Source organism: Delphinus delphis, chromosome 3 (assembly GCF_949987515.2).
Source record: "Delphinus delphis chromosome 3, mDelDel1.2, whole genome shotgun sequence".
Classification (NCBI taxonomy): domain Eukaryota; kingdom Metazoa; phylum Chordata; class Mammalia; order Artiodactyla; family Delphinidae; genus Delphinus; species Delphinus delphis.
The window spans coordinates 106,542,262-106,555,581 of NC_082685.1; the positions used below are offsets into that span (position 1 = coordinate 106,542,262).

The following is a 13,320-nucleotide window of genomic DNA, read 5'->3' on the forward strand; positions in this document are numbered from 1 at the left end:
GGGAGTGATCTAGTCTCATACTTTTTCATGTAGCTGTCCAGTTTTCCCAGCACCACTTATTGAAGAGGCTGTCCTTTCTCCACTGTACATTCCTGCCTCCTTTATCAAAGATAAGGTGACCATATGTGTGTGGGTTTATCACTGGGCTTTCTATCCTGTTCCATTGATCTATATTTCTGTTTTTGTGCCAGTACCATACTGTCTTGATTAGCTCTGTAGTATAGTCTGAAGTCACAGAGCCTGATTCCTGCAGCTCCATTTTTAGTTCTTAAGATTGCTTTGGCTAATCGGGATCTTTTCTGTTTCCATACAAATTGTGAAATTTTTTGTTCTATGTCTGTGAAAAATGCCAAGGGTAGTTTGATAGGGATTGCATTGAATCTGTAGATTGCTTTGGGTAGTGGAGTCATTTTCACAATGTTGATTCTTCCAATCCAAGAACATGGTATATCTCTCCATCTATTTGTATCATCTTTAATTTCTTTTATCAGTATCTTATAATTTTCTGCATACAGGTCTTTTGTCTCCTTAGGCAGGTTTATTCCTAGATATTTTATTCTTTTTGTTGCAGTGGTAAATGGGAGTGTTTTCTTCACTTCACTTTCAGATTTTTCATCATTAGTGTATAGGAATGCCAGAAATTTCTGTGCATTAATTTTGTATCCTGCTACTTTACCAAATTTATTGATTAGCTCTAGTAGTTTTCTGGTAGAATCTTTAGGATTCTCTATGTATAGTATCATGTCATCTGCAAACAGTGACAGCTTTACTTCTTTTCTGATTTGGATTCCTTTTATTTCCTTTTCTTCTCAGATTGCTGTTGCTAAAACTTCCAAAATTATGTTGAATAAGAGTGGTGAGAGTGGGCAACCTTGTCTTGTTCCTGATCTTAGTGGAAATGCTTTCAGGTTTTCACCATTGAGGATGATGTTGGCTGTGGGTTTGTCATATATGGTCTTTATTATGTGGAGGAAAGTTCCCTCTGTGCCTACTTTCTGGAGGGTTTTTATCATAAATGGGTGTTGAATTTTGTCAAAAGCTTTCTCTGCTTCTGTTGAGATGACCATATGGCTTTTCTCCTTCATTTTGTTAATATGGTGTATCACATTGATTGATTTGCGTATATTGAAGAATCCTTGCATTCCTGGGATAAACCCCACTTGATCATGGTGTATGATCCTTTTAATGTGCTGTTGCTTTCTGTTTGCTAGTATTTTGTTGAGGATTTCTGCATCTATGTGCATCAGTGATAATTGGCATGTAGTTTTCTTTCTTCGTGACATCCTTGTCTGGTTTTGGTATCAGGGTGATGGTGGCCTCGTAGAATGAGTTTGCGAGTGTTCCTCCCTCTGCTATATTTTGGAAGAGTTTGAGAAGGATAGGTGTTAGCTCTTCTCTAAATGTTTGGTAGAATTCGCCTGTGAAGCCATCTGGTCCTGGGCTTTTGTTTGTTGGAAGATTTTTAATTTTTAATCATAGTTTCAATTTCAGTGCTTGTGATTGGTCTGTTCATATTTTCTATTTCTTCCTGATTCAGTCTTAGCAGGTTGTGCATTACTAAGAATTTGTCCATTTCTTCCAGGTTGTCCATTTTATTGGCATAGAGTTGCTTGTAGTAATCTCTCATGATCTTTTGTATTTCTGCAGTGTCAGTTGTTACTTCTCCTTTTTCATTTCTAATTCTATTGATTTGAGTCTTCTCCCTTTTTTTCTTGATGAGTCTGGCTAATGGTTTATCAATTTTGTTTATCTTCTCAAAGAACCAGCTTTTAGTTTTATTGATCTTTGCTATCATTTCCTTCATTTATTTTTCATTTATTTCTGATCTGATCTTTATGATATCTTTCTGTCTGCTAACTGTGGGGTTTTTTAAATTATTTCTCTAATTGCTTTAGGTGCAAGGTTAGGTTGTTTATTCAAGATGTTTCCTGTTTCTTAAGGTAGGATTGTAGTGCTATAAACTTCCCTCTTAGAACTGCTTTTGCTGCATCCCATAGGTTTTGGGTCGTCGTGTCTCCATTGTCATTTGTTTCTAGGTATTTTTTGATTACTCTTTGATTTCTTCAGTGACTACTTCGTTACTAAGTAGTGAATTGTTTAGCCTCCATGTGTTTGTATTTTTTTATAGATCTTTTCCTGTAATTGATATCTAGTCTCATAGCATTGTTGTGGAAAAGATACTTGATACAATTTCAATTTTCTTAAATTTACCAAGGCTTGATTTGTGACCCAAGATATGATGTATCCTGGAGAATGTTCCATGAGCACTTGAGAAAAATGCGTATTCTGTTGTTTTTGGATGGAATGTCCTATAAATATCAATTAAGTCCATCTTGTTTAATCTATCATTTAAAGCTTGTGTTTCCTTATTTATTTTCATTTTGGATGATCTGTCCATTGGTGAAAGTGGGGTGTTAAAGTCCCCTACTATGAATGTGTTACTGTCGATTTCCCAGTTTATGACTGTTTGTATTTGCCTTATGTATTGAGGTGCTCCTTTGTTGGGTTCATAAATATTTACAATTGTTATATCTTCTTCTTGGATTGATCCCTTGATCATTATGTAGTGTCCTTCTTTGTCTCTTTATTTTAAAGTCTATTTTGTCTGATATGAGAATTGCTACTCCAGCTTTCTTTTGGTTTCCATTTGCATGGAATATCTTTTTCCATCCCCTCACTTTCAGTCTGTATGTGTCTCTAGGTCTCAAGTGGGTCTCTTGTAGACAGCATATATATGGGTCTTGTTTTTGAATCCATTCAGCCAGTCTGTGTCTTTTGGTGGGAGCATTTAGTCCATTTACATTTAAGGTAATTATCAATATGTATGTTCCTATTCCCATTTTCTTAATTGTTTTGGTTTGTTATTGTAGGTGTTTTCCTCCTCTTGTGTTTCTTGCCTAGAGAAGATCCTTTAGCATTTGTTGTAAAGCTGGTTTGGTGGTGCTGAACTCTCTCAGCTTTTGCTTGTCTGTAAAGGTTTTAATTTCTCCATCAAATCTGAATGAGATCCCTGCTCGGTAGAGTAATCTTGGTTGTAGGTTTTTCCCTTTCATCACTTTAAATATGTCCTGCCAGTCCCTTCTGGCTTGCAGAGTTTCTGCTGAAAGATCAGCTGTTAACCTTATGGGGATTCCCTTGTGTGTTATTTGTTATTTCTCCCTTGCTGCTTTTAATATGTTTTCTTTGTATTTAATTTTTGACAGTTTGATTAATATGTGTCTTGGCGTGTTTCTCCTTGGATTTATCCTGTATGGGACTCTCTGTGCTTCCTGGACTTGATTAACTATTTCCTTTCCCATATTAGGGAAGTTTTCAACTATAATCTCTTCAAATATTTTCTCAGTCCCTTTCTTTTTCTCTTCTTCTTCTGGAACCCCTATAATTCGAATGTTGGTGTGTTTAATGTTGTCCCAGAGGTCTCTGAGACTGTCTTCAATTCTTTTCATTCTTCTTTTTTCTTTATTCTGCTCTGCAGTAGTTATTTCCACTAGTTTATCTTCCAGGTCACTTATCTGTTCTTCTGCCTCAGTTTTTCTGCTATTGATCCCTTCTACAGTATTTTTAATTTCATTTATCGTGTTGATCATCATTGCTTGTTTCATCTTTAGTTCTTCTAGGTCCTTGTTAAATGTTTCTTGCATTTTGTCTATTTTATTTCCAAGATTTTGGATCACCTTTACTATCATTATTCTGAATTATTTTTCAGGTAAACTGCCTATTTCCTCTTCATTTCTTAGGTCTGGTGGGTTTTTACCTTGTTCCTTCATCTGCTGTGTGTTTTTCTGTCTTCTCATTTTGCTTATATTACTGTGTTTGGCATCTTTTTGCAGGCTGCAGGTTCATAGTTCCCGTTGTTTTTGGTGTCTGTCCCTAGTGGCTAAAGTTGTTTCAGTGGGTTTTGTAGGCTTCCTGGTGGAGGGGACTAGTGCCTGTGTTCTGGTGGATTAGGCTGGATCTTGTCTTTCTGGTGGGTTTCTGGTGGGCAGGTCCACGTCTGGTGGTGTGTTTTGGTGTGTCTGTGGACTTATGATTTTAGGCAGCCTCTCTGCTAATGGGTGGGGTTGTGTTACTGTCTTGCTAGTTGTTTGGCATAGGGTGTCCAGCACTGTAGCTTGCTGGTCGTTGAGTGAAGCTGGGTGTTGGTGTTGAGATGGAGATCTCTGGGAGATTTTCGCCATTTGATATTACATGGAGCTGGGAGGTCTCTTGTGGACCAGTGTCCTGAAGTTGGCTCTCCCACCTCAGAGGCACAGCACTGACTCCTGGCTGCAGCACCAAGAGCTTCATCCACATGGCACAGAATAAAAGGGAGAAAAAGTAGAAAGAAATAGAGGATAAAAGAAAAGAAAATAAAGTAAGATAAAATAAAATAACGTTATTAAAATAAAAAATAATTATTAAGAAAAAAAAAGGACGGATAGAACCCTGGGACAAATGGTGAAAGCAAAGCTATACAGACAGAATCTCACAGAAAAGCATACACATACACACTCACAAAAAGAGGAAAAGGGGAAAATATAATAAATCTTGCTCTCAAAGTCCACCTCCTCAATTTGGGATGATTCGTTGTCTATTCAGGTATTCCACAGATGCAGGGTACATCAAGTTGATTGTGGAGATTTAATCCGCTGCTCCTGAGGCTGCTGGGAGAGATTTCCCTTTCTCTTCTTTGTTCGCACAGCTCCCGGGGCTCAGCTTTGGATTTGGCCCCACCTCTGCATGTAGGTCACTGGAGGGCATCTGTTCTTCGCTCAGACAGGACGGGGTTAAAGGAGCCGCTGATTCGGGGGCTCTGGCTCACTCAGGCCTGGGGTAGGGAGGGGCACGATGCAGGGCAAGCCTGCGGTGGCAGAGGCCAGTGGGACATTGCATCAGCCTGAGGCGTGCAGTGCATTCTCTCTAGGAAGTTGTCCCTGGATTCCGGGACCCTGGCAGTGGCGGGCTGCACAGGCTTCCCAGAAGGGAGGTGTGGAGAGTGACCTGTGCTGGCACATAGGCTTCTTGGTGGTGGCAGTAGCAGCCTTAGCATCTCATGCCCGTCTCTGAGGTCCGCGCTTTTAGCCGCGGCTCGCGCCCGTCTCTGGAGCTCCTTTAAGCAGCACTCTTAATCCCCTCTCCTTGCGCACCAGGAAACAAAGAGGTAAGAAAAAGTCTCTTGCCTCTTCGGCAGGTCTAGACTTTTCCCTGGACTCCTTCCCGGCTAGCCATGGTGCACTAACCCCCTGCAGGCTGTGTTCACGCTGCCATGCCTCTCCATGCGCTCCCACCCACGCCCGCCCTGGCGGGTGAGCAGACAAGCCTCTCGGGCTGGTGAGTGCCGGTCGGCACTGATCCTCTGTGCGGGAATCTCTCCGCTTTGCCTTCCGCACCCTTGTTGCTGCGCTCTCCTCCTCAGCTTCCCCACTCCGCCACATGCAGTCTCTGCCCGCGAAGGGGCTTCCTTGTGTGTGGAAACCTTTCCTCCTTCACAGCTCCCTCCCACTGGTGCAGGTTCCGTCCCGATTCTTTTGTCTCTGTTTATTCTTTTTTTCTTTTGCCCTACCCAGGTATGTGGGGATTTTCTTGCCTTTTGGGAGGTCTGAGGTCTTCTGCCAGCATTCAGTAGGTGTTCTGTAGGAGTTGTTCCACATGTAGATGTATTTCTGATGTATCTGTGGGGAGGAAGGTGATCTCTGCATCTTACTCTTCCGCCATCTTCAGATTGTTTTTTTGACATCGAGCTACATGAGCTCTTTGTAAATTTTGGAGATTAATCCCTTTTCTGTCACAGCATTTGCAAATATTTTTTCCCATTCTGTGGGTTGTATTTTCATTCTGTTTATGGTTTCCTTTGCTGAGCAAAAGCTTTTAAAATTAATTAGGTCCCAGTTGTTTATTTTTGTTTTTATTTTCATTATGCTAGGAGATGGATTAAAAAAGATACTGCTGCAATTTATGTCAAAGTGTGTTCTGCCTAGGTTCTCCCCTAAGAGTACTATAGTATCCAGTCTTACATTTAGGTCCTTAATCCATTTTGAGTTTATTTTTATGCATGGTGTTAAAGAATGTTCTAATTTCATTTTTTTAGTTGTAGCTGTCCATTTATCCCAGCACCATTTATTGAAGAGACTGTCTTTTCTCCACTGCACTGTATATTCTTGTCTACTTTGTCGTAGATTAATTGACCATAGGTGCATGGGTTTATTTCTGGGCTTTCTATTCTATTCCATTGATCTATATTTCTGTTTTTTATGCCAGTACCATATTGCTTTGATGACTGTACCTTCGTAGTATAGTCTGAAGTTAGGGAGCCTCATTCCTCCAGCTCTGTTTTTCTTTCTCAAAATTGCTTTGCCTATTCAGGGTCTTTTATGTTTCCATACATATTTTTAAATTTTTTGTTCTAGTTCTGTGAAAAATACCATTAGGAATTTGATAGGGATTGCAGTGAATCTATAGATTGCCTTGGGTAGTGTAGTCATATTCACAATATTGATTCTTCCAATCCTAGAACATGGTATATCTTTCCATCTGTTTCTGTCATCTTCTGTTTCTTTCATCAGCATCTTACTGTTTTTGGAATACAGGTCTCTTGCCTCCTTAGGTAGGTTTATTCCTAGGTATTTTATTCTTTTTGAAGCAATGGTAAATGGTATTATTTCCTTAATTCTTGTTTCTGATCTTTCATTGTTAGTGTACAGAAATACAACAGATTTCTGTGTATTAATTTTGTATCCTGTAACTTTACCAAATTTAACCTCCAGGTGTTCGTGTTTTTTTCCTGTAATTGATTTCTAATCTCATAGCTTTGTAGTTGGAAAAGATGCTTGATATGATTTCAATTTTCTTAAATTTACCAAAGCTTTATTTGTTTCTCAGTATGTGATCTATCCTGGAGAATGTTCCATGTACATTTGAGAAGAAAGTGTATTCTGCTGCTTTCAGATGGAATGTCCTATAATTAAGTCTATCTGTTCTAATGTGTCACTTAAGGCTTCTGTTTCCTTATTGATTTTCTATCTGGATGATCTGTCCATTGATGAAAGTGGGGTGTTAAATCTCCTTTTATAGATTTTACCATTTGCCTTATATATTGAATATATTGAGGTGCTCCTATGTTTGGGTCACATGTATTTACAATTATTATATCTTCTTCTTGGATTCCTTGATCATTATGTAGTGTCCTTCTTTGTCGCTTGTAACAGTCTTTATTTTAAAGTCTATTTTGTCTGATACGAGTATTGCTGCTCCATCTTTCGTTTGATTGCCATTTGCATGGAATACCTTTTTCCATCTCCTGTCAGTCTGTATGTGTCCCTAGATCTGAAGTGGGTCTCTTTTAGACAGCATATATATGGGTCTTGCTTTTGTATCCATTCAGCCAGTCTATGTCTTTTAGTTGGAGCATTTGATCTGTTTATGCTTAAGGTAATTATTGATATGTATGTTCTTACTGCCATTTGGTCAATTGTTTTAGATTTCTTTTTGTAGGTCTTTTTTCTTCCCTTCCTCGCTTGTTCTCTTCCTTTGTCATCTGATGACTGACTTTAGTGTTGTGTTTAGATTCATTTTTCTTTTGTGTGTGTGTACCTATTGTGAATTTTCAGTTTGCAGTGACCATGAGGTTTTGATAAAGGCAGTCTGTATATAAACAAACAAGATTGTTTTAAGTTGCTGGTCTTTTAATTTCAAGTGCATTTCCAGTATCCTGCATTTGTACTTTCCTCATGATTGCTGGCTTTGATATCATATTTGTGTGTGGATGATTTCCTACTTCTACTGTATGTTTGCCTTTACCTCTGAGCTTTTCCATTATAATTTTCTCATTTGTAGTTGTGGCCTTTTCTTTTCCACCTAGAGAAATTCCTTTAGCATTTGTTGCAAAGCTGGTCTGGTGGTGCTAAAAAATCTTAGCTTTGCTTGTCTGTAAAGCTTTTGACTTCTCTGTTGAACCTGAATGAGAGCCCTGCTGGTTAGAGTATTCTTGGTTGTAGGTTCTTCCCTTTCCTCACTTTATATATATAGTGCCACTCCCTTCTAGCTTGTAGAGTTTTCGCTGAGAGATCAGCTGATTACCTTATGAGAATTCTCTTGTGTTATCTGTTGCTTTTCCCTTGTTGCTTTCATTATTTTTTTTCTTTGTCTTTAATTTTTGTCAATTTGATTACTATGTGTCGGTGTGTTCCTCCTTAGGTGTAGCCTGCCTGGGACTCTCTGTGCTTCCTGGACTTGGGTGACTATTTCCTTTCCCATGTCAGGGAATTTTACAGCTATTATCTCTTCAAATATTTTCTCAGGTCCTTTCTCTCTCTCTTCTCCTTCTAGGACCCTTATAATGTGAATGTTGGTGTGTTTATGTTGTCCCAGAGGTCTCTCAGGCTGTTTCATTTCTTTTCATTCTTTTTTCTTTATTCTGTTCTGCAGCAGTGATTTCCACCATTCTGTCTATCAGCTCACTTATCCATTCTTCTGCTTCAGTTATTCTGCTGTTGATTCCTTCTAGCATATTCTTCATTTCAGTTATTCTATTATTCATCTCTGTTTGTTTCTAGGTCTTTGTTAAACATTTCTTGCATCTTTTTTATCTGTACCTCCATTCTTTTTCCAAGATCTTGGATCATCTTTACTATCATTTCTCTGAATTCTTTTTTGGGTAGATTGCCTATCTGCATTTCACTTAGTTGTTCTTCTGGGGTTTTATCTTGTTCCTTCATCTGGGACATATCCCTCTGCCATCTCATTTTGTCTAATTTCCTTTGATTGCATTTTCCATTCTGCAGGCTGCAAGGTTGTAATGCTTCTTGCTTCTGCTCTCTGCTCCCTGGTGGATGAGGCTGTCTAAGAGGCTTGTGCAGGCTTCCTGGTGTGAGGGACTGGATCCTGACCACTGGTGGGTGGGCAGGGCTGTGCTCAGGAAGACTTTAAGCAAACTGTCTGCTGATGGGTGGAGCTGTGTTTCCACCCTGGTGGTTGTTTGGCCTGAGGAGACCCAGCACTGGAGCCTACAGGCTGTTGGGTAAGGCTAGGTGTGAGGAGGAAATGGCAGCCTCCAGGTGGGCTCACACAATGAGTACTCATCAGAGTTGCCACTGCCAGTGTCTTTGTCCTGGCAATGAGCCACAGTCGCCCTCTGCCTCCACAGGAGACCCTCCAATACTAGCAGGTAGGTCTGGCCCAGTCTCTTTGGAGGTCACTCCTTTCTCCCCTGAGTCCTTGTGTGCACGAGACCTTGTGTGCATCCTCCAAGAGTGGAGTTTCTGTTTCTCCCAGTCCTATGGAATTCCTGCAGTCAAATCCTGCTGGCCTTCAAAACCAGATTCTCACAGGCGCCTCCTCACATTGTGGCTTCTTCTTTGTCTTTGGATGTAGAATATCCATTTTGGTAGGTTCCAGCAGGTTTTTTGTTTGTTTGTTTTTTGTCAGTTGTTGTTTAGTTAGCTGTGATTTTGGTGTTTTCATAAGAAGAGGTGAGCTCACATCCTTCTACTCTGCCATCTTGTCTCCATCCTTATTAGCTTCAATTTTTGTCAAATGTATACTGATAGGTTCTCCCCATGTTTTCTTGTGGTCTCTGGTAGGTCCTTGGATGATGATTCTTTGAAGGAGGGGAGATGGTGTACCTTTTAGTCTGGGTCTAGGTGCAGTCCAAGTGCTCACAGCAAAAGTAAGCACATATGAAAAAAACAGTCATTCAGACCACGCGCCACTACTCCACACTGTGCCAACAGCCGATTTTGTTTTTTTCTAAAGCAAGCACTTCTCAAAGTATACTGTAAAGGCCTCTTGGGAGAAAAATGGACATAAACACCTCAAAAAAGCATTGAAACAAAAGAAGTATGAAGAAGTCATGGGATGCCAACATGTCAGAATATTATAGGTCACAATGGTCACAAGAGTATTGTATGGATCCAGGAATTGAGTATTGTATGGATCCAGGAATTAATAGACAAGGCAAGAAAAAAGTAGTTACTAGCATTGATTGTGGTTGTCTCTCTTGATAATGGGTTAATTTTGTTCTCTATGTGAGAAGTAAGCCAAAGACATTGTGATAGAGACCGTTACGCTCCTCTCCATTTCCCAGCCTCCTTTGCAGTTGGGCTGAGGTCATATAATTAGTTAAGGTCAATGAAATGTATCCAGAAATTATTTAAGCTGCTTCCATACCTGTTTTTTCAAACATCCTGTGTAATCTAACAGCTTTCTCTCTCGTTGCCCCTTGTGAATGTGGATGCCACGTTTTTCAGAAAATGGTGGTAATTTGCAACAGCCTGGATCTCTGAATCACTCCTTAGAAGAGACAACCTTCAGCAAGCTAACCAACAGCAGCCTGTGACAGAAGCAAAAAATAAATATCTGTTGCATTAAAAAAAAAAAAAAAAACCTGACCTTTTAAAAAAAAACATAAAAATGATAAATCTATGTATTCCTGCCTCAGACAGTTGAAATACATTTTCAACTTATTTAAGTCTTTAAACATTCATTGGCTAGTCAATTTAAAAATGATCATTAAAAAGAAGCTGCATTACGTCTCGAAAAATAAAACGTGATTAGTTATCAGATCTCACGTATGAGAAAAATGATCCAAACAAGAAAATAATAAAAATAATTCCCCTAAAAAAGGCCATATGATTGATCGTCTGTTCATCTTTACTAGGTTTTCCAGGGCAATTTTGACAATGATACCCACAGAAAAAACGTCATTGACCCTCCCATCTATGCACGGCACATAAGGATCCTTCCTTGGTCCTGGTATGGGAGGATCACGCTGCGGTCTGAGCTGCTGGGCTGCACAGAGGAGGAGTGAGGAGATCCCACAGCCCACAACCCTTCTCTCTATTTCCCTAAAAGTATCTCCACGGAATGAACTCTGCAAAGTCTATCGGAAACTGAATGGAATTTTTCATGAAACAGTGATCAAATTACGGTAGGCCATTAACTGTCTTCTTAAGGAGGTCTAAGCCTGCCTTTTCAAAGGTTTAATTTGATTTTTATCATTTAAATTTCTTAAGCAACATCACATTAGCTGTGAATTACTTTTCGCATTGTTTTCTGACTTCTTCATACTGGTTGAAATATATTAGGCAAAGAAAGTAGCACTCTTGATAGCAAGGGTAAAAAAATCTCATAGTTATCAAATAAAAGCAAGAGTTGTTAGAGCTTTCATAATCAATACTCAACTTATTCTTATAAAAAGAATACTGCAATGTTAGCAATAAGTTTTTTTCCCTTCTGTAATGAATCTATATTATCCTAATTATTTCCCTGTGCCTGACAAACACTGTCAGAGTTTATAACCAAAATTTGAAGAAGAATCTGTAACATGCAATACTAACTGAAATTATAATTCTCATTTTACTTCTAATCAGAGATTATGTGATCTTTCTCTTAGTGCTATTCTATATATTATATATTGCCTGAATAAGTCCATACTTTTCCCAATTGACTTTTGTCCTATTACTTGCCTAAAAGAAGTACCATGTTTGTGTGTGTGTGTGTATATATACACATGCACATATATATACACATATATATGAAACATGATTATCAGTAGATTGAGCATATTTAGTATCAGTAGATTGAATCTGCAATTCTCTTGTTTTTGAAGGAAGCTATAACTATGTAATCTCCAAATATTTCCTTTATAAAGACCTTAATACTACCATTTTGCAAAATTAACAACAAAATCACATTATGTTTCTTTAAGACAAAATTTAAATCTTTGTTTTGATGGTATTTCCATAGCCTTATCTTTACTTTAAAATAATAGAAAAATTGTTTGTCTACTTTTTTTTTTAGCAAATATTGACATAGTGCTGCATAACTTGGCCAAGCATATTCATCATTTCTTTGTTCATCTCTGCACTTCCTGTGAAACTAGAATTTTACTGAGGTTTGAAATTAGTGGTGGTTTCTCAGGAAAGCACAGTGCATAGACATTTGTGAGAAGAGAAGTGTTTACTAATGACAAAAACCATTTTCAGGGTGAAAATTGATTTCTATCTATTTTGCTTCAAAGGTCCTGAAAAAATAATAAGCAATTATCATAATGATTTGTTATTGATAATGAGGTTTCATTGCCATTCTCTCAAATTAAGGCTCACACTGCCTCCATGAAAGTCCTCAACATCTAATTTATAAGCTTTACAAGTATTTGTTTTATAAGGCTTAGACACAGAATTACTGGGGTTTTAAATTGTGTCCTGAAAAAGAAAGTATGGTATGTGTACAAAACATTGACGTCCTGTGCAACACTGCTAAGTTCTTTTTTTCCTTATTATTTGTGCTGCATAACAGAAGCCACTAGAATGTTACTGTCTTGTCTGTCCATGTGTTAACAGCATTTCTTGATGATGTATATATGGAGTGGTCTTCAATCATAGTGAATTTAAAGAGAAAGTCAATCAATCATAATGGCATTTTTAATAAGAGCAAAATTAGGACTGGCTGGCCACGTATTTGTCCTATGCCCACATGCTTTCTACTTCAGGCTCTTATTATAAAATTGTTGATTTGAAGCATCTGAAATGGTGATCAGTTTTTAGCATCTTTCTTTCAAAAACAAAATTGCCATGCCATCAATATCATCTTTTTAAGATAACTTTAAATTAGGAATTTAAGTATTTTTAATTTGCTAAATTTTAAGGTCATGTTACAAATAATTGCTTAGGTCCCAAGCTATACACACACTCACTATGTAGCCAATGGCCCTTATTTCTTTAAAGATTTACTGTCATTTCTTTAAAGATTTACTGTCCCACCAAATTTCTAGCCATTTTTCTCTTGCAGGTTATGCACAATTCTTTATTCTTTTCAGAGTTCTTAAAATTATGAGTAATTTTTTGTAATGATTTACTTTCTCAAAATTATTCATGGATTCTTATGATGTTTGTTTTAAATTTTATTTTACTGGTAGTTTTTTTAAAAAAATTTTTCAAAGGGAGTTTGTTAAAATTTTGTTACCTTTTAGAAATACATACAAATGGCTTTGTGTTGCTTGTGCATTTTCTCTCTGCTCTATATGTTTTTCACCAACATGACATATCGTGGGATATCTCTTTATCCCATGATGCCCCAAATTAATGACAACAAAGGGATTCCCATGATGCCCCAAATTAATGACAACAAAGGGATTCCCACATGTGGAAATGTTAATAATTATTGTGAAATAGTATGTAGCTTTTGTGTCATTTGTATCAATGACAAAGTGAAGCAAATTTATTTAAATTCACAGTAAAACAAGGAAAATCTCATAAGAACAAGGCACGGAAAAATCACCTAGCCTTCACCATATTAAGTAACTATAATATGCTAATTTTATAATCTATGAAATTACAATTTTAA

At 38.0% G+C, this 13,320-nt stretch overlaps 1 protein-coding gene across 2 annotated transcripts in view; it reads left to right on the forward strand.

Moving 5' to 3' along the window:
• Window positions 1–13,073, forward strand: part of EDIL3 (EGF like repeats and discoidin domains 3) — a 433,712-nt gene extending 420,639 nt beyond the window's left edge. For both annotated transcript variants that reach the window (XM_060009191.1, XM_060009192.1), the window contains one exon: window positions 10,634–13,073. In XM_060009191.1, coding sequence (XP_059865174.1) covers window positions 10,634–10,783 — 150 coding nt within the window. In that variant the 3' untranslated portion in view covers window positions 10,784–13,073. The remainder of the gene's footprint in view (window positions 1–10,633) is intronic.
• Window positions 13,074–13,320: the final 247 nt, after the last annotated feature.